Here is a 21,129-nt window from a genome sequence, read left to right as displayed (position 1 = left end):
CGCGGGCTTCTCATTGCGGTGGCTTCTATTGTTGTGGAGCACAGGCTCTAGGTGCGCGGGCTTCAGTAGTTGTGGCATGCGGGTTTCAGTAGTTGCGGCACGCGGACTCTAGAGCACAGGCTCAGTAGTTGTGGCGCACAGGCTTAGTTGCTCCGCGGCATGTGGGATCTTCCCGGACCAGGGATCAAACCCGTGTCCCCTGCATTGGCAGATGGATTTTTAACCACTGCGCCACCAGGGAAGTCCCTTCCTAGTCTCTTAATGTCCCGAGCAGATGTGAGCTGGGCCTTGGCCGGATGCCAGGGAGGCACTGTGAGCACTCTGAGGGTCCCGGCCCTCCCTGAGCTCAGCCTGTTGGGTGCGGCACACGCGGGGTTGCTATGGTCCAGCTGAGAGGGGAAAGCACAGGGGATTGTGGGAGAGTATACCAGATACTGGATCTACTTTGGGCCAGGGGCCCCGGGAGAACATTCTAGGCAGGGCAACAGCTGTGTTGTGAAGCTGTGAGGTGAGGCTGGGTCGGGCCCGGGAGGCAGGTGGCACATCCTGGCAGGTGTGATAAGGGGTTCAGGCGTTGGGAACCCAAATGGCATTCAGGGTGTGGAGAGACCGGCTTAGCCCATTGGCTGCCTTGTGGAGGAGGGACGGACAGGCGCAGGAGTGCAGGTGGGGAGGCCAGGGAGAGGTTGGCCTGGTGCCAGGTGAGAGATGTTGGGGCTTGGCCCAGGGCCGTGCTATGGTGGCGAGGGCAGAGTCTACAGTGATCTCGAGGTGGGGAGCCCAGGTGACGGTCATCAAGGCACCAGGGCTGGGGGTGACACTGATAAGAGGGAGGAAGCTGAGCGAGTGTGGGACTTGGTGATGGCTGGGGCTTTAGAGCTTTCTAGGGGCTACACGGGGCTGCATTGCTCCTAGAGATTAAAGTTTTGTTCAGGTGGTTCTCAGAGACAGGACTCCAGAGCCAGGCTGCCAGCCCTTCCTATCCGTGACCTCGGGCAAGTAGCTGCCCTCTCTGTGCCTCGGCCTCCTCATCTGTAGAATGGGGTGGTAGTGGTGACTCCCTCATGGCCCTGGCACCCCATGGGTCTGTGGTGTGGCTGTCGCCTCCTGTAGGGTCTGGAGTCCCTGGTACTATAAGTTCCTAATTCTCTGACTTCGGCAGCGCCCAGTGGCGCCTTGCTTCTCCTCGTCCAGGTTGGTCTCAGTGAGCCATTACTTTTAATTGGCTTAGTTTAAAAATTACGTCAGACCGCAGCCACCAGGAAGTTTGGTGGCTCACGGGGGAACCCTGCTCCTCCTTGGGAAACACCCCTGGACCTCGTAAACTCTGGGTGCTGGGGACCGTTCTTGTGTGGAATGTGTACAAGCCTTCCCTCCCAGCCTTGACCTTGGCTGGTGCTCACAGGAGCCAGAGAGGGAATGTCAGGGCTTGGCGCTCAGCCTCCTTGAGGCTTCGTGGCTCCCATGGGGCCTTGCTGGCCTCTGGGACCTCACCTCCTCCTGGTGCTGCAGTCTTCCTCTTCATCCTTAGGACCAGCTCGATGGTTCCCACCTCTGGACCTTCACCCTCACTGTGCGTCCTGCCTGGAACACCCTGCCCCATCCTCCTCCTCCCCTGGGGGAGCCCCACCCCCAAGTCCCACCCCAGTCACTGCTGCCTTAGTCCTTCTATAGCGTGCGTTATGAGGCACCATCCTGTTCTCGTATTTCCTTTTTTTATTCCCTTAATACATATTAATTTACTTATTTATTTATTTGTGCCGGGTCTTAGTTGCGGCACGCAGGGTCTTCGTTGCCTCATGCAGGATCTTTGTTGCCACATGCGGGTTCCTTTAGTTGCAGCATGTGGGATCTTTACTTGCAGCATGCAGGATCTAGTTCCCTGACCAGGGATTGAACCCGGGCCCCCTGCATTGGGAGTGCAGAGACTTAACCACTGGACCACCAGGGAAGTCCCTTGTATTTTCTTTCTTTCTTTCTTTTATTAATTAATTAATTAATTATCTATCTATCTATTTATTTATTCTTGGCTGCGTTGGGTCCTTGTTGCTGCATGCGGGCTTTCTCTACTTGCAATGAGCAGGAGCTACTCTTTATTGTGGTGTGCAGGCTTCTCATTGCGGTGGCTTCTCTTGCTGCTGAGCACGGGCTCTAGGTACGCAGGCTCAGTAGTTGCGGCACGTGGGCTCTAGGGCACGCAGACTTCAGTAGTTGTGGCTCGTGGGCTCTAGAGTGCAGGCTCAGTAGTTACGCCACACGGGCTTAGTTGTTCCGCGGCACGTGGGATCTTCCCGGACCAGGGCTTGAACCCGTGTCCCGTGCGTTGGCAGGTGGATTCTTAACCACTGTGCCATCAAGGAAGTCCCCCTCGTATTTTCTTGATGGTCTCTCTCTCTCTCTCTCCCTCTGCCTCAACATCAGTGCCACCAGAGCAGGGCCGCTGACCTGCTTTGTCCATCACTCTCCCCTGTTCCCAGCATGGGGCCTGGCACCCAGTAGGAGCTCCATCATCATGGGACAGGTGGCTACCCATGCTCTTAAGGGCTGCTTCTGTGCTCCTTCTCTCCCGTGGGAGAGTATCCACGACTGTGTGTGCAGCACCTTTCCCTGGCCAGCCTGGCCCTGGCAGGGCCCTCTCTATAAAGCTTATAGACCCTGCCATGGTCGGGGTGTGGCCTTGTGTCTCCATAAGGAAACCAAGCTGGGAGCTGGTGAGGACCAGGTGGGAGCTGGTCAGGATGGCAGCCTGGGACTGTCACCTTCTCCAGTGTGTGTCTTTTCCCACATCAACAACCAGTTCTCCAGTTGTCAGTGGGCACTGATCCGGTGTGCTCCAATTTAACTCAGTTCTGACACTCCCTACCTGGAGGCAGCATTACATCCCACAGGTTAAGGGGTCAGTCCCACCAGACTGTACCCCCGCACCCGCTTCAGATGCCAGTCCCAAGTCCAGCTGTCCCCTGTGCTTCTGACCGCCCGACTCTGGATCAGAGGTTCCTGTGAGCCCCTCCTTGGGTTCAATCAGTTTTCCAGAGTGGTCCACAGAACTCAGAGAAACATTTTACTCCCCAGATTCCCGGTTCATTGTAGAAAGATATGTATAACTCAGGAAGAGCCAGATGGAAAAGATGCATGAGGCAAGGTATGGGGAAGGGACAAGGAGCTTCTGCGCCCCGTCCGAGCTCGCCACTCTCCCGGCCCCTGCGCCTGCTCACCAACCTGAAGCTCTCTGAACGCCATCCTTTTGGGATTTTATGGAGGATGTAGGGAATGGCTGATTAAATCATTCCCATTAGTGCTTGATTCAACCTTCAGTCTCTGTTTCCTCCTCAGAGGTCAAGGGGTGGGACTGAAGTTTCCAACCTTCTAATCACAGCTGGCTGGTTTCCGTGATAACCAGCCCCCATCCTTAGGTGCATTCCAAGTCACCTCATTAACATAAACTTAGGTATGACTGAGAGGGGCTTGTTGTGAATATCACTCATCACTAGAACATTCCAAGGATTTTAGAAGCTCTGTGTCAGAAGTGGAGGGAAGACCGAATACATATTTCTTATCATAAATCGTAATGTCATACCTTCCCAGTGGCCAGAATGTGTCCTAGAATGGTAGGTGTTCACAACTTGTCTCAAATCTGGGGGTGGGGGGCGTTGAGGACCACACAGACTTGGAGGTGCCATGTGCTTTGCCCCCTTCCTGCTCAGCTGAAAGCTCTGAAGAGTTCCTCAAGTCTGGATCCCTTCGGTTATGTAGTGCGCAGGGTCTCCCAGGTGTCTCTGAGCCCCAAGTTGTTCCTCCTGGGCTGTGTCAGCCAGACCAGCATGTTTGTTGATAGGTTGGGGAAGGCAGACCCCCATCTCCGCTGCCCGGGGTCAGCCTGGTTGTTCTGCTCTTTGTTGGGTTGAGAATGGAGAAGGGATGGGACATGCTCCCAAAGGTCAGGACAGAACCGTCACACACACCCCTGAAGCGCTGAAACCCCAGGGAGCATCGGAAGTTACCCTAAGCCCGGCAGCTGAGCTATCTGCGCGCTGTCTCTGGGCCTGGCACTATCTGATTGCTTTATCACATCGCTAACCCTGGGCTCTCTCTGTTGTCTTGTGTCACTGTGGGGAAACTGAGGCACTCCCACCTCCCTCTCATCCTCCTGTCACCTCCCCAAGTCATGCTGTGGTGCCTGACTTGGCGTTCTCCAGGCCCGAGGGGCTGTTTTTTAAAAAAAATTCATTTTTTTAATGCTTTATCAAGTTTTAGCATTCCGTATTCTTTTTTTTCTTTATAAATTTATTGATTTTATTTATTTTTTTGGTTGCATTGGGTCTTCGTTGCTGCACGCGGGCTTTCTCTAGTTGCGGCGAGCGGGGGCTCCTCTTCGTTGCGGGCACATGCTTCTCGTTGTGGTAGCTTCTTTTGTTTCGGAGCACTGGCTCTAGGCGTGTGGGCTTCAGTAGTTGTGGCACACGGGCTCAGTAGTTGTGGCTTGCGGGCTCTAGAGCACAGGCTCAGTAGTTGTGGCACACAGGCTTAGTTGCTCCGTGGCATGTGGGATCTTCCCAGACCAGGGCTCGAACCCATGTCGCCTGCATTGGCAGGTGGATTCTTAACCACTGCGCCACCAGGGAAGCCCCCATATTCTTAAAGATATCCAGTAATGTTTTCTTCTTATTACACGTCTCTCCTATCTTTTTCTTCTTTCTATATCCTTGATCCTTTTTCTTTTTTCTTTTTTTTGGGGGGGGCCACGCCACTCAGCTTATGGGATCTTAGTTCCCCGACCAGGGCTTGAACCTGGGCCCCCTGCAGTGGAAGCGCAGAGTCCTAACCACTGGACCACCAGGGAAGTCCTGAGGGCACCTTCTTGAAAGGCATGCCTGGGAGATGCCCGAGGCGGAGTGTTGGCTACTGAACACAGTGGGGACCCACATGGGAGTCATGGGGTGGGGGAAGTCCTCCTACGCTTCGGCACCTAATGCTTTGTAACAGGCCACCTAGTAATTAAGTTTTATTAAGCAGTTACTATGCACCAGGCACCGTGGAGTACAGAGACCAAAACCAAGTCCCTCGCAGTCCCTTCTTGCAGCTCTGACTTTAGCAGGGGACACACAAGCACATGGTGAGTCAGTGTGGAGTGCCGCGAAGGGCCAGCTGGTCTGGGTGGGCCTCCCCAAGCAGAGTTGGTTAGAGCCAAGACCTGAAGGAGGCAGGGAACAAGTCCTGGGCGGAGGGCAGAACCTCCTTCTAGAAAAAAACTGCAAGTGCGTTCACTGACCCCATGGGACGCGGATGGGATGCCCTGCAGTGGCTAAGGGTGGCTGGCTCTTCGGAGTTGGCAGCTCAGCTGCTCGCCGAGGGCCCGCTTTATCCTTGATTCCTGCTGTGCCCTGGGCTGGTCCCGTGGAGCCTCCGGGGACTGATCACACGTGGCTGGCCCTCCTTCCAGGGAAGCCTGCTGCTGGGCTCCGGTGGGGTGCCTGTGTGGCCGTCAAAATGCTGTAGCAGGGCCCAGGGACCTGAGGGACTGGCTTTGTTATCTGAGCACAAGGAAAGGAAGGTTTGAAAACGCTGCAGCTGCTCTGAGGATAGACCAACGCTGCAGCGGGGCCTGGAGACCAGGGCAGGCAGAGCTGGTGGTGGCTCGACCTGGGCTGCTGGGGATGAGTTGAGAGGGTGCTCTCCAGGCATTGAAGGCCATTAGCTCAGCCTCAAGGCCTCTGAATTACTCTTTGAGACCGTATATCGTTAAAAAAAATCACCTCCCCGATCCAAGCACTTACAGGGCTGTGGAAACTCAGGCTAAATACTCCGCCTATTTGTCATATTGGGTTTTTTTGTTTTGTTTTTTGCGGTACGCGGGTCTCTTACTACTGTGGCCTCTCCCGTTGTGGAGCACAGGCTCTGGACGCGCAGGCTCAGCGGCCATGGCTCACGGGCCCAGCCGTTCCGCAGCATGTGGGATCCTCCTGGACCGGGGCACGAACCCGTGTCCCCTGCATCGGCAGGCGGACTCTCAACCACTGCGCCACCAGGGAAGCCCATGTCATATTTTAATTTTCCTCACGGGGAAACTGAGGCACAGAGGGGGAGCCTGGCCAGTGGGCATCACCCCCACCTTTTCTCCATCTCCTGTAGACTCCCCTGTGTCCAGAGCATCCTCAGGGCATGGGGAAAGGTGTCCACTTCAGAAAGACCATGCAGGCATGAGGTAGGCCAGGGCTGAGTCAGGCAGGCCGCCCCTCCAGGAGATGCCTCCTGGTTCCTGGTACGTTGAGTCTCTCTTCTGAGCGCCTCTGGCACCTGCTGTGACATGCTTGTGCCGAGTCCATCTTCCTCATCAGACCAGGACCCTGGCTCTGGTCTGGACCTGTGCCGTCAAGAAGTGCATTGGGAATGAGGGAGGGAGGGGGAGATAGCAGGTGGTCCCATCAGACCCTGTTCCTGTCTAGTCTCCCGTATATCCAGCTTGGTGGCCGTGGCGGTGCTGAGCCACCTCACGGAAGCTGGAGCAGGGACCATACTACCTTTCCGTCAGTCATTTTAGTTGTAAACGTAATTACAGCGCACCTACTGTGTGCTCAGAGTACTGTTCCCCGGGGACACAGAACAACACAGATTCAGATCCCTGCCTCGTGGGGTGGACCTTCTCCTGGGGATCAGAGAAAATACATAGGCTGACAAGGTAAACCATATTAGAAGGTGGCAGGTACTTGGACGATCCTAAGGAAGGGAAGGGGGAAAGAGACTGAGGAGGTTTGGGGTCAGAGCAGGCCTGATGGAGAAGGAGAGGTGACATTCAAGCAGAAACCTAGATGGGGAGAGGGAGGGACCCGTAAGGGTATCTGTAGGCAGAGAAGAGTCAGTGCAAAGGCCCTGAGGCAGGAGTGGAGGGCTTGGAGTGTGAGAAACCAGGCAAGCCAGTGTAGCTGGAGGGGAGGGAGTTGGGGTCAGAAGCTGGGGGGAAGGAAATTTTGTAGCACCCTGCGACATGTGGTGAAGACTTCAGCTCTTTTTTTGGGGGGTGGGGGGCCGCACCGTGTGGCTTGTGGGATCTTAGTTCCAGGACCGGGGATCGAACCTGTGCCCCTTGCATTGGAAGCGCGGAGTCTTCACCCCTGGACCGCCAGGGAAGTCCCAAGACTTTGGCTTTTACTGGGGTGAGGTGGGAGCTATGGAGGTTTTCAAGGAGCAGAGGCTGAGGTCTGGCTTTAAGAGGGTCAGTGCTTGTGGGCGGAGAGGAAGGAGGGTTGGCAGAACCTTTCTTAGTTGGTGTGAGCCTGGAATGTAGCCCATGGTTCCTAAGTGACGAGGAGCCCAGTAAAGAAGGCAGGTTGTGAGGGATGGGCCGGGCTGAATCCTTGACCTTCCTGTTAGGCACAGAAGGTATGGTTTCTGCTGTCCACTGACCCTCTAGGGAAGAAGTTGTGGCTCTCCAGCACCATCTCCTGCACATCTTTCACTCACACAAAGGGTCTGGCAGAAGGGAAGGCTGCCTGCCACACACACTAGGCTCTGGGAGGCTACAGCTGGCAGGTCCTGGTCCCATAAACACAATCCGGGGTGACCTGGCTCTGCCAGGGGAGGAGGTCCAAGATGCACAATGGGGTTCCAGGTGGCATGGAGTCAGGGAAGGCTCCCTGGAAGAGGCAACAGGCAGGCTGGCCTGGCAGGGGAGAGGTTTGCAAGGGACAGGGCCTGTGTCCTGGTCCGCAGCCCCTTTCCCATCCTCCATTCCCCTGCAGTCTAGGAAGGGGGATGGCACCTTGCAAGTGCTGAGCCCAGGGCCTTGAGCCAGAAGAGAGCTGAGGTTTGCTTTGTGGGTTGGAGGACTGTTCCATTTTTGGTGGCTGCTGCAGGAAGAGCAACGGAGTATTTCCTCTTGTCCCTGTGGAGGGCTGGAGCATGACCGTCCTTGGGAACTGGGTCAGCTGAAGGGGGTGGGGTGGTTGGTCCTGTACCCTCCAGCCAGAGTCTTCATTGCCCTGCTCCCGAGTGGCCAGTGCCCACATTGGGTAAGATCCTCAGTGATCTGATCGCGGAGTCCCCCTGACCCCCGCAGCAGAGGTTAGAGAGGTGAAGAGCCTGTCTGTGGCCTCACAGAGGCCATGTGACTCGAGTGCCACCATCTGGAGACAGATGATCTGAACTCCAAATCCCAGTTCCGCCACTGAGCTTGAGCCAGGTTGTGTCACCTCTCTGGCCTCAGTTTCCCTGTCTGTGATATGGGCATTATGGAGGTGCCTGCCTGCTAAGGTGCTCACTTGTGAGGAACAAATGGGACCATATGCAGGGCCTGGCCAGAGCAAACAAGGCCTGACTGTTGGCCATAGTTTGTTCGGTTATGGTGATAGGATGGCGAACCTCTCTGCATTCATTTCTTTCTGCTGTGTTCCACCTCTGAGTAGAGATTCTTCACCTGCCTGGCCTTTCTCTGTTGCAGGGGTCTTTCTCCGTCCTTTCTTCGGATGCAGCTGATGTTAACACTGTGCTGTGATTTATGTAGCCAGGTCTCCTCCTGGTGGACATTGAGGCAATTTCTAGTCTTTTACTGTAAGAAACAGCGCTACAGTGTACATCTTTGCATCTCTGCCATGGACCAGTTCTTTAGGCTGTTTACCAGTGAGACTTAACTTCCCTCTTTTTAGCATCCCTTGCAGGAGCCGTGATCTCTGGGCCTAGAAGGTCCCCCCTCCCCAACATAGACTGTGAAAATTCAAACACATGGAAAAGTCAGGAATTGTACAGTGAATGCCTATAGACTCAGCACCTACGTCCTGCGATGAACATTTTTTCTTCCTGCTTTATCCACATTGTGCTTTGGATTTCTCTGCCTTGATAATGACCAGCACTGTCATTAGTCACTTTTATTTCCCTTCATCTCAGTGTCAATAACGGCTTTCAGACACCCCGGGCTCAGAAGGCCTGAAGAAGCCAGAAAGCATTTCTCTTGAGGGGTTCACGTCTAGGTCGGGGGGCCCCATGAACAGCCAGGAGGGGAGGAGGGGCAGCGAGATGGGCTTTGGTGAGGCCAGTGGTGCTGCCTGTTCCCCATCCCGTGCGGGTGCCTTGGGGAAGGAGGACAGTGAGTCCCAGGGACACGCACCGGGGATCTCGCCTGGCTAGAGGGAGCTGGCGGCTCAGGATCCCACCAGGGCAGCAGCTTGCGGCCCTTCTGACTGAGATTCTGCATCACGACCCAGGACCATCTCATGTAATATAACACCAAAGCAGAAGCTTCATCAAACATACATCACTGCACTCTGGGTGATGCATGCTGATCTTTCGTATGCTGTTCATCAAAAAAAAGAATAAGTGCTGTTCACATCCGCCTGTTGGTTGTTGTCTTTTGTTTTTGTGGGGTTTTTTGTTTTGTTTGTGATTTTTTTTTTTATACTCATAATATGTCATGACGTGTTGTTTTGCAAAACGCTTCATGAGAATGTCCATTCCACAGAGTCAGGATTTTTGCCAGTTTTGTACCCTGAGGTCTGGAAGCGGGGCATGGTCTATAGGAGGGCCCCCCTCAGATACTTGTCAAGAGAATGAATCTGTTGCTCCCCAAATTCCTGGAAGGCCTGTAACTGATTCTTCACTTTCTCTGCTTGACAAAGCACCTGTCCCAGAAGGCCATCTGTTCCCCCGCACACAGCGAGACCACTTCTCTTTCTCATTTGGAACATCTTTCTTCCCTTTTCAGAATATGCCGAGTTTTTGCACTGCAAGTCCAAAAAGTTTACAGACTTCGAGGAAGTCCGGCAGGAGATTGAAGCCGAGACCGACAGGGTCACGGGGACCAACAAAGGCATCTCCCCAGTGCCCATCAACCTGCGGGTCTACTCGCCACACGGTAGGCAACAGGGACCCCTCACATACGGGGGCAGTGGAAGGCTGACTCCGCGGGTCACGCGTCGGGTCGGCCTCAGTCTCAAGAATACGGCCCCTCCCATTTCTCTTCACACACAACACAGCCCTCTTGATCTGTATCTTCCCACATCTGATCTCAGCTCTAAGAAAAACAGCATGCCAGGGAGACTGTTGGGAATGGTGGAGTCTGGGGTGAATTGCAGCTCGTATGTTCCTTTTAAAGGGGCAGCCACGGCTCGGCTCCCAGGTGAATGGTGGCCACACAGTGATGCCAGCCCAAGGCAGCCAGGTCTTCTCGTTCTTCAAGAGGAGCCAGAAAGCCATATTTTTCTGCGTAACATCCCGATTTTAAAACTGCATCATTTAAACAGAGCAAGCAGCCTGTAGCCATGTATAACCTCTGACCCAGAGGCATGGATTGCTAACTTAATTGGTATTTGGTGAATATTGCCGCTGACTCCTAACACCTCAGTATGGGTTCTTTGTGATGAGTTTATTTATTTGTTTGTTTGTTTATTTATTTGTTGGCCACGCCATGTGGCTTGCAGGATATTACTTCCCCAACCAGGGATTGAACCCACGCCCTTGGCAGTGAAAGCGCAGAGTCCTAACCACTGGACTGCCAGGGAATTCCCAGTTTATTTATTTTTGAATAAATGATGCCTGTACATGGCTCATATTCAAGTTATAAAAGGGTATATCCAGCGAAAACCTGCCTTGCCCCCCCAAATTAAAAATATATTTCATGTTCTCGAAATGATACATAATGCCTATGTAGGCAGTTATGAACATGTATGTATAAATTGTGTATATGTGTTTCACAACTTTTACTCAAATTGTAGCATGGTATAAAAGTCATTGATGCCTCTTTTTTTTTTTTTTTTTTTTTTTGCGGTATGCGGGCCTCTCACTATTGTGGCCTCTCCTGTTGCGGAGCACAGGCTCCGGACGCTCAGGCTCAGCGGCCATGGCTCACGGGCCCAGCCGCTCCACGGCATGTGGGATCTTCCCGGACCGGGGCATGAACCTGTGTCCCCTGCATCGGCAGGTGGACTCTAAACCACTGTGCCACCAGGGAAGCCCAATGCCTCTTTTTCGTATGAGTGCATCTCAGAGCATGCTTCTTATCAGAGTATCATCTTTTTGTTTTTAATAGTTCCTTAGTATTGGCTGAATTGATGGGCTGAAATTTATTCAGACATTGAGAGTAATTCCAGTTTGCAAATGCAAATGTCCAGATTGAAAACTGTATCGCTGATAATAGCTATAAATGGAGTATAACTTTAAAAAATTGTGAATCACTATATTATATACCTGTAACTTATATAATATTGTATTTCAACTATACTTCAGTAAAAAAAAAATAGTCACTCCATTAAAAAAACAAAGCTGTCTCACTGAAATAGAGTACAGGAGGGTGTCTGTAAGATGGGATTCCTAGGAGGGAGTTTTCGGGTCAAAAGGTGGGATCCAGGGTTTCCCTGGTGGCGCGGTGGTTGAGAGTCCACCTGCCGATGCAGGGGACGCGGGTTCGTGCCCCGGTCCGGGAAGATCCCACATGCCGCGGAGCAGCTGGGCCCGTGAGCCATGGCCGCTGAGCCTGCATGTGTGAGAGGCCCGCGTACCGAAAAAAAAAAAAAAAAGAGGTGGGATCCAGTTGGAGGGCAGGAGAAATCCTGAGGCCTGACCCCCAGCACTTGGAGAAGTGGGCCAGGTCCCTGCAAGGCTGTGCTGCCTCCCTTGCCCTGGCTCTGACAGCCTCTCCCTCTGCTTTCCCTCCCAGTGTTGAACCTGACCCTCATTGACCTCCCGGGCATCACCAAGGTGCCTGTGGGGGACCAGCCCCCAGACATTGAGTACCAGATCAAGGACATGGTCCTGCAGTTCATCAGCCGGGAGAGCAGCCTCATCCTCGCCGTAACCCCCGCCAACATGGACCTGGCCAACTCGGATGCCCTCAAGCTGGCCAAGGAGGTCGACCCCCAAGGTACCCCCCGAGCCCCACGGCAGCAGCTCCCTCTCTCCGGCGCCTTGGAGCATCACGACTTGCCCCACATCCTCGATTCCACGTCACTGGCGTTCTCTTTGGCGCACAGCCTCCCCAGGAAAAGGCCTGGGACACAGAATTTCCTATGAGGGCCAGCAGTTCCGGGGGGCATCCCTTGGGAGGCCAGTGTGTGGCAGTTGGCATTGCTCCTTGGAAAGCTGGTCCCTGCTTCGCCTGTGCAGAAAGCTAGTCCAGGGGGCTGGGAAGAGGGCAGCCCTCCTTGGGCACAGATGCGAGTCCAAATCCCCCCTCTAGAAGTTCCTCTTCCTCCTGTCGAAATGGCAACAGCAGTCCTAACTTGTAGAGCTGTCACGAGGACTGGAGGTCTCTCCATCACTGTTCGGGGGGTCCGGCAGGGAAGGTGAAAGGATGACGAGTTAATGAAGCCAGTTGGGGCAGGAGGGAGTGGTGGAGACTGGGGCAGGCTCTGTTTCGGCCTTGGGAACCCTGCAGGGGACAAAGTTGAGAGGGGCCCCCTGCCACCAGTGAGCTGATATTCCAGTGGGAGCAACAGAATCCCCCACTGGAAATAAGCAAGTGGAATAACTTCCGGTAGTGGTAATCACTGGATGGAAATAGAACCCACTGAGGGAGGCTGGGGTGGAAGGGGGTGCAGTCACGGGCCTCTGAAGACGTGAGGTTCTGGGCAAGATCAGAATGAGAAAAAGAGGCAAAACCCAGGAAAATGGACAGTGGGTGCTAAAGAGCGGGGGTGCCCAGGACACAGCAGGGAGGCCAGTGTGGCCAGAGCAGAGTGAGCTAAAGGGAGGGCGCGGGAGCGAGGGCCGAGAGGGGCCAGGACCAGTCGAGCAGGCCCCGTGGGCTGCGGTGGGGAGTTGGGTGTGCTCTGAGAGCGGCGGGGGGTTAGCAGAGTACGACACACACCGAAATACGTTCTCCAGATTGTCTGCCGACTGCCTGGATCCCACAGTGTTTTGGAAGGAATTGGGGAACAGTGTGGAGTTGGGGAGACTGGCTCTGTGGCTCACGCTCCCTAGTCTGTAGGCCTGGGGGACAGTCAGCGAAGGGGGCTCCTTTCCCGCCGGGACTGTGAGCTCCTCAAAGCTCAGGGCTCTGGCAGCTCTTCCCCAGGGTCATCCAGGTGTGCTTTCCTGGGAGGGGCCACCCCTGCCCACAGTGCCCCCCTCAAACCTTCCTGTCCCCCTTGTCCAGTCCCAGGAAATAGCGTGTGACCGTGACTGCAGAGGCTAGATCAGGCAGCGAGGATGTGCGGTTGAAAACAGTTAAGTGAACTTGATGCTGGCGTTCTTCCAGAAAAAAGTAGCTTTCTAACTTTGAAAGTATTCATGATAATTATCCCCAAAATGTCATGTCACCATTGTAAAATGTAGGACCTAACATGTGACCGCTCCTCTCCCCCCACAGGTACTGGTGGCCACACTTGGCAAATATTCTTTCAGAGTTTGTTCTTCCATGTACAGTCACATTTTTAGAAATGGGATGGTCTTTCCTTATTTTTTCTGTAGTGTGTGTGTGTTTACCTATTACCATAGGGACATAGGTCCGTAGCCATCCATCGTGCGGCCCATTGCTGTCTTTGTTTTGTTCTTGAACATTTGGGTTGTTTCTGAGCTTTTAGGAACAGTGCTTCAGTGAGATTGGACATTTCTAATAAAGTAGATGCCCCCAGACCCCCTCCCCAGTTATATCTCTCTACCTTGGGCTGCCTCTGCCCTCCCCAAGCTTCACACGGCTAGAACAGAGGGGCCCTCAGGCACCAGCAGGGGCAGTTGATCGATCTGCAGGGTTCCCTCGATTCTGGGCAACTTGGGACGAAGAGAAATTCCATGGGGTGGTTTCCAGTGTGGAATTTTGGCCATTCAGATGAGAGGTAACCCTAGAAAGAATTGTCACGGGTTAGCGTGTTACGTTGCATGCCACTCAGCACAGTGTGGAGATTCTGACCTGGGGTTCAAGTTTGATGAGGTTGCCCCCTGATGCTGCAACAAGACACCGTCGCTGGTCGTACCAGTGATGACAGTGGCCAGCGTTTATTGATTGAACATTGGCCACATGCCAGGTTTATCCTCATGTACGACCCCCTGAGATTGGTGTGTTACTGCCTTCATTTGACATGAGGGAAACTAGGGTCCAGGCAGGTGATGTTATGGTTTGTCCCAGGTCACACGGCCTGGAAGCGGGGGGATCCAGCTGGGCCCCAGGTGGCCCGGGGTCGCCAGCCCGTGCTCCTTCCTCATGGCGCCCTCTGACCTCTGTGCTCTTTCAGGCCTGCGGACCATCGGCGTCATCACCAAGCTCGACCTAATGGATGAAGGCACTGATGCCAGGGACATCCTGGAGAACAAGCTGCTCCCCTTGAGAAGAGGTGCGGCCCGGGAGGGCCTGGGGGCTACAGGGCAGGGGAGGGCAGGCAAGATGGGTGGGCTTGAGCAGCAGGAGAGCTGGTGCACCTTTGCTTTTGGAAGATGATTTGTTTTTGTTATCTTTACTGAAACCCCAGCAAATGCTCACAGATACATTCACCATCCCATTTCCCCACTGCCCAGAAGTAACTGCTTTTCTGTTCCATTGTAGAACCTTCTTTTTTTTTTCTGCGCGAGTGAACACAGGTAGCTTTTTCTTCTGATTTGCGTGCATTCATTTTTCAGTTACACAGTGAACGCCTACTCACTTTGGCAACAGAAAATGAGTGTCCAGAAGAAGGAAACTGAAATCATCCACAGCGCAACTTCTCCCCCTATTTAATACTCTGTGGTTCTCCTTCCCAAGAGTTCCCGAGGATTTGTAACTTTTCTTAATGTTCAGTACTTGCTTTCAAACATTCTCTCAAGTGGAGAGAAAAGTGCAAGGAGAACCACTGGCCCAGCCTTGCTGCTAATCACATACAGCTAACCTTCAGTGCCCCAAATATCCTCTCCTGTTGTTCTTTCCTCCCTTGGGGGATCATGAAGCAAATCCTAGGCTTTCTATCATTTGACACGTAAATACCTATGATTCTATTCAAACAGCTCCTCCTCCGGCCACTTTATCTGTACTGCTTCACTTGGGATCTGGCCAATTGTAGTTCCCTATAAACCAGTCATTTGATCTAGACAGAGGCTGATTAGGCTCATGTTTAGTTTAGTTTCAGATATTCTGACAAGAGTAGCCCAAGTATTTTTATTTTCAATGAAATGAGAATAGCAAACATGTATTAAGTACCTATTACATATCAGGCACTGTTCTGCACTCTTGGTGTGGAAGAACCCATTTAATCCCCGTAACAATCCAATGCAGTGGCTCTGTGCTCATCCCCATTTTATGGATGAAGAAACTGAGGCACCGAGAGGCTAAATCCCTTGCCCCAGCTCACAAGGCTGGCAGGTGGCAGAGCTGGTTTGGAACGCCAGCTCTCCAGCGCCACACCGCCTGGTGACCTGCTTTTCCATTTCACTTAGCAAAATAGCAGAATGTGTCCCTGTGAACATTCCCTTGAAGGCAAATACTCTTCAAAATGACTGTAAAAGATCCTATGGGGTCCCTCATGTGGGGGTACATGGACCGTTACTCAGACCCCATTTGGTGGACACTTCGGTTGGTTCCTGTTTTTCACTGTGGCACAGTGTAGAATAGGTATTAATATCCCGCAAGATTAGCTTTCCCCCATTGCCCTTATATATATATATATATTTTTTTTTTTTTTTTTTGCGATACGCAGGCCTCTCACTGTTGTGGCCTTTCCCGTTGCGGAGCACGGGCTCCGGACGCGCAGGCTCAGCAGCCATGGCTCACAGGCCTAGCCGTTCCGCGGCATGTGGGATCTTCCCAGACCGGGGCACGAACCCGTGTCCCCTGCATTGGCAGGCGGACGCTCAACCACTGCGCCACCAGGGAAGCCCTGCCCTTGTTTTTGAAGTTTTTTTTTCTGTTTCTAAAGCTCGGATTGTGGAATTCATCTTCTCCAGAGCTTTTCTCTTTCCAGCCCCTCACACCATGCTGAATATAACTTCTTCCTCCAAACACTTGGGTTGCTTTTCAGGACTGTACTCAGTGTTTGCATTCTCTGTGTTGCTTCTGAGTAATGCGTATGGCTTGTCACCTCCTCTGTGAGTGACTTGTAGGGCAAGATCCATGTCTATACCCGCACACTGCCCAGTCCCGTGCAAAAAGGGGAGCATCTGGGCTCCTTGGCTTGCCTGGCACTGCCCTGACCTGACCCTCTCTCCCCACAGGCTACATTGGCGTGGTGAACCGCAGCCAGAAGGACATTGAGGGCAAGAAGGACATCCGCGCAGCGCTGGCAGCGGAGAGGAAGTTTTTCCTCTCTCACCCAGCCTACCGGCACATGGCGGACCGCATGGGCACCCCACACCTGCAGAAGACTCTGAATCAGGTACACAAGGGTTTTGTGCAGTTGCTCAGGCTGCGCACTGCACAACAGCTGCCATCCACAATGCCATTGGCCTTGGTCTAGAGCAGCCCTTGTTTTAGCAAAATGGGTTCAGTGAACATTTGACTCAGGGCCTGGAGAAGAGTGGGTGTTCAGTAAGTCTCTACTGGTACTATTATTACCATCACTACTATTGTTACCATTATTTTATTTTTATTTTTTAAAAAAATTTTATTGAGGTATATAGTTGATTTACAATGTTGGGTTAATTTCTGCTGTACAGCAAAGTGATTCAGTTATACATATATATATTCTTTTTCATATTCTTTTCCATTATGGTCTGTCACAGGATATTGACTGTAGTTCCCTGGGCTATACGGTAGGACCTTGTTGTTTATTACCATTATTTTAATTACCACCGTAATTATTTAGTCACGTACCCGGAAGTTTGCATACAGTTCCTGACACTGATGACCTGGGTTACGAACGCCTCGCCTGAACAAACACCGGGTGGCTAGCAGCGCTCGACAGTAGCCAAGTGGGAGGACTTTGGAGTCTGGCCTTCCTTGGTCCAAAGCCCAGCCCCGCTTCTCCGAGCCTCCCTGTCCATCAGGCGGGAATCGTCCGCATCCCTGCCTCCAGGGCTGGCGTCTGCTACATGAAATGCAGCACATAGCAAATGCCAGCAACTCTGGTATCTCACTGCTTTTCTAGTGTTATTTTTTCCCACAGGTAGTATATTCACAGGGCTTATAAAAAAAAAACAGTGTTTAAAAGTATATAGTGGGGGCTTCCCTGGTGGTGCAGTGGTTGGGAGTCCGCCTGCTGATGCAGGGGACACGGGTTCGTACCCCGGTCCGGGAAGATGCCACATGCCGCAGAGCGGCTGGGCCCGTGAGCCATGGCCGCTGAGCCTGCGTGTCCGGAGCCTGTGCTCCGCAATGGAAGAGGCCGCAACAGTGAGAGGCCCGCGAACCGCAAAAAAAAAAAAAAGGATATAGTGAAGCACCCCCATCTGCCCCTGCTTCCTACCCCTAGGGCACTACTGTTAACACCGCCAGAGTTTCTTTCTGTTCATAAAAGCAAAAAGGACTTTTGAGAATCACATTTCTCTCTTTCTTGCATAGTCATGGATAACCGCCCCTTGGTTTTTTGTTTTTTGTTTTTATTTTGCTCAGCAGTATCTCCTGGAACTCTGTCCCTACAGAAAAAGCTTCCTCACTCTTTTTCGTGGCCCTGTAGTAGTCCCTGAACACATGGGTCTTAGTCTGTTTAACCAGGCTCTTTTTGGCAAGCTGGTTGCTAATGTTCCTAGTCAGTAAAAGGCTGCTGTTTCATAACATCGTTTTGCATGTGTGCCAGTTTCTACGAGAGTAAAATCCCTAATGTGGGATTATGTAGCTATACTGTAGCAGGCGGTGTGGTCCTTAGTGGCCCCGGGTTTACGAGGAATTCCCCCTCAGTGCTATATGGTAGCATCTCGGATGGGGCAGGGCCTCCGAGTGACAGTCTGAGTCCTTCATGACTGCAGTGGACACAGTGGCAACGTGGGAGCTGGGCCCTGTCCTTAGGGAAGGGATGTTTCTAATTGGGGGCACCAGGTGGAGGCACAGTCGAGTGTTAGGCAGTGATGGGGCCGGGAAGAGAGCAGGAAGGCAGAGCAGGCAGCTCAGCAGAACAAAGAGGGAAGTAAGTGTCCGGTGGGAGGGGCCCTCCAGGAAAGGAAGCAGCGGTCTGCCTGGGCAGGGGGTGGAGGGAGAGGAAGGGAAGTAAAACTCCCCGCAGGTGCCTGGGGCCCCCTCTGAGAGCCGCAGGTGAGCAGCCCAGCTGGCCTCCTGGGGGCCTAACTCCACATCCTGGTGCTTCCTGGTCCCCCCACCCCTCCTTTGCCTCACGAGCTAAATGGGGCCACTGTAACGCCCCAGGATGCTGTCGAGGACCGGAGTGGACTGCCACCCTTAGGGACCTGCAGCTCCCACAGGGAGGGGCCCCAGCTCACATAGGGCTTTGGGGTGACCATCAGATTCATTCCACGGAGTGTGAGGCTCCTTCATATGTTTTTTTCTAGCTTGATGGATAGTTGGTCATTTCTTTTGTCTTGTAGGACAGATGGCCGCAAAACACTGCTTTTCACTTTGTGGGTTTTAGCTGATTTTATGGCTATTATTTTTTTCTTCCCTTCTCTCTTTCTCTTTTATCATAGTATTAAAAAAAGTCAGACAGTGCAAATATAGTGAATGTCCCATTTCCTCCCATCCCGCGATGGCTCTCTTCCCCTGAGGCGGCCAGTGTCACCACTTCCTGGCCTTCCTTCTCGAGACGCTAGACACTGATGTGTCTGTACCGCCAGCCTTCCTTTTCCTCCTTCTTCTCTTTTCCTTCTCTTCCCTTTCCGTCTTCCTTTTCACCACCTGAACAGTTAAGATATTTACCCACTGCTCTGTAGCTAGCTTTTTCTTGAACGACCCCTCTTGAGGCTCATTGCCTAACATTTTCTGCACTGCTGACCCCTTTTAAAATTTGTGAATAAGGAACAAATCCCCGTGGTTCAAAGGCAGAACAGTAGGGCTTCCCTGGTGGCGCAGTGGTTGAGAGTCCGCCTGCCGATGCAGGGGACACGGGTTCGTGCCCCGGTCCGGGAAGATCCCACATGCCGCGGAGCGGCTGGGCCCGTGAGCCATGGCCGCTGACCCTGCGCGTCCGGAGCCTGTGCTCCACAACGGGAGAGGCCGCAACAGTGAGAGGCCCACGTACCACGAAAACAAAAACAAAACAAAACAAAAAAAGGCAGAACAGTAGAGGAAAAGGGGGCTGTAGAGAAGGGTCCTTCCACTCACGTGGTCCATTCTGCCCTTCTCTTGTGAACCATCCTTCACTCTGTTCGTGCAAATGAAAATGTGTTCTTACTTTCTCCCTGTCTTTACAGAGGGGAGCACATCATAGGTGTGTTCTGTGCCTTTTTTGGCAAACTGTTTCTGTCGTAGTTTGTAGGGCCCGTCCCCGTGTCTGTACGTTCCTCCAGCGTTCTGCAGTGTGGATGCACCATCGCCTGTCTGGCAGTCCTTCTGTACCTGGGTCCTGCGGTGGCTTCTAGGTTTTTTTCTTTTTTTTTTTTTTTTGCCCCACTGAGCGGCACTTGTGGGAGGCTGTTCCTGGTCAGCACTTGGGTCCTGCTGCCTGGTTCTTGCGAACAGTTGCATGTACTCTTTGGTGTGACAGCCTGGTTGATCTGCCCTCCCAAGGCCCCGCGGGCTGTTTGCAGCATCTCGCCACTGTGGACGGAGCTGTGCCACCTCTCCCTACCCCTCACACCAGCGTGACTCCAGCTGGATGTTTCTGTTGGTCCCTCGAGGCTGGGGGTGGAGCGGGCCCGCCCCTTCTCAGCATCCTGCCGGTGCTGACCTCTGACGTCTAGCCTCTCTCCCGCAGCAACTGACCAACCACATCCGGGAGTCACTGCCGGCCCTGCGCAGCAAGCTGCAGAGCCAGCTGCTGTCCCTGGAGAAGGAGGTGGAGGAGTACAAGAACTTCCGGCCCGATGACCCCACGCGCAAGACCAAAGCCCTGCTGCAGTATGTGCCCCTCCCCCTGCCTGGCGCTCTAGGGCCTCCACCTGGCCTCATGCTCCCCCACTCATCCGTCCATCCGTTCGTTCAGCAAACACTTGGCCAGAGCCCTCTGTGCTAGGCCCTGTCTTGAGCACTGGGGTCTTCCCAGTGTGCTGGGCAGACACCCCATATGCTCAGAACGGGGAGAAGGGAAGGATGAGGCAAGATAAGTAGATGAGAACGTGTGTACTCTGTGAAATGGCCAAGTATTGAAGTAGGGAAGGGGCTAGAGAGTGCCAGGGTAGTTGTAGGGGTGCCATTTAAAATAAAGTGGCCAGTGAAGGCCCCCCTGAGACAGTGAGAGTCAGGCAGAGACCTGAAGAGGTGAGGAAGGGGGCCATGCAGAGCCCTGGGGTTGGGGGCCCGGCCAGTGCAAAGGCCCTGAGGCAGGATTTCATCCAGCATGTCAGAGAAGGCCCATGTGGCTGGAGCAGAGTGAGCGAGGGGAGAGTGGGAGGAAGGGAGGGCGGGGAGGGAACAGGGTAGAGCCTACAGGGCCTTGTAGACCATGGGGAGGGCTTTGGTTTTTGCTCTGAGGTGGGAGCCATGGAGGGTCTGAGCATCGGCAGGACATGGCCTGACTCAGGTGTTCATGGGCGCCCTCTGGCGGCTTCAGGGAGGACAGACATGGGGGGAGGGAGCGGAGCCATGTGTCAGCTACTTCTGCTTGCTTTCTTGGAATCCTCACCCTGACTCTAAGGAGGTGCTCCCGGCAGCCACCCAGCTATGGGTCGGAGGAGTGGGTGTGCCCCATGATCTCCGCTTCTCACCCGGGGCTCTTCCTGCCTCCGCACTCCAGGTGTCTGCCCTGCCAGGGACCCCTTAGCTGGCTTGGCTAGAATGGGATCCAGAAGCTCCTTGGCACCTCAGATGGCAGATGGTGCCGCGTACAAGACCCCTCCCAGAGGGACACTGTCCTGTTTGGCCGTTATAGCCCTGACGTCCCCCTACCCTCTCTGCCAAGTGGCACTGCGAATGCTTTTAACGTCAGACAGCCTCAGCCTCAGCCCGTTCCGGAAAGCCTTCTGCAGCGCCAGTGCTGGCTCCTCACAGGCTTTAGGGATCTGGTCTAGCGCGTGCTGCAGAGGCCCCGGCCTGGGGCTAAACCTGGGCTTGATGGGCAACCACAGGCAGGTGACCACACCCCTCTGAGCCTCGTTTTCCTTGCACCGCAGCCCGCAGCAGCTCTCACGTCACGTGGCCATTGGGGAATCTTGTGAAGATGCTTTTGGGGCCCTTGGGGCGGGCCAGGGGACGCCCTCCAT

The 21,129-nt window shown here is 53.6% G+C and overlaps 1 protein-coding gene and 1 non-coding gene across 9 annotated transcripts in view; one reads left to right on the top strand and one right to left on the bottom strand.

Moving 5' to 3' along the window:
* DNM2 (dynamin 2) overlaps positions 1 to 21,129 on the top strand; it is a 92,722-nt gene that overhangs the window by 35,837 nt on the left and 35,756 nt on the right. For all 8 annotated transcript variants that reach the window (XM_060094137.1, XM_060094133.1, XM_060094131.1 and 5 more), the window contains exons 3-7: positions 9,692 to 9,841; positions 11,642 to 11,845; positions 14,154 to 14,252; positions 16,099 to 16,259; positions 19,686 to 19,828. In XM_060094137.1, coding sequence (XP_059950120.1) covers positions 9,692 to 9,841; positions 11,642 to 11,845; positions 14,154 to 14,252; positions 16,099 to 16,259; positions 19,686 to 19,828 — 757 coding nt within the window. The remainder of the gene's footprint in view (positions 1 to 9,691; positions 9,842 to 11,641; positions 11,846 to 14,153; positions 14,253 to 16,098; positions 16,260 to 19,685; positions 19,829 to 21,129) is intronic.
* Positions 4,768 to 4,840, bottom strand: TRNAG-UCC (transfer RNA glycine (anticodon UCC)). Its single transcript has one exon. It is a non-coding gene; the product is annotated as a tRNA-Gly (tRNA).

Source organism: Mesoplodon densirostris, chromosome 3, assembly GCF_025265405.1.
Source record: "Mesoplodon densirostris isolate mMesDen1 chromosome 3, mMesDen1 primary haplotype, whole genome shotgun sequence".
In the NCBI taxonomy this organism is placed as follows: Eukaryota; Metazoa; Chordata; class Mammalia; order Artiodactyla; family Ziphiidae; genus Mesoplodon; species Mesoplodon densirostris.
The sequence above is the reverse complement of the archived record's forward strand: the minus strand, read 5'-3'. Positions and strand labels throughout refer to the sequence as shown.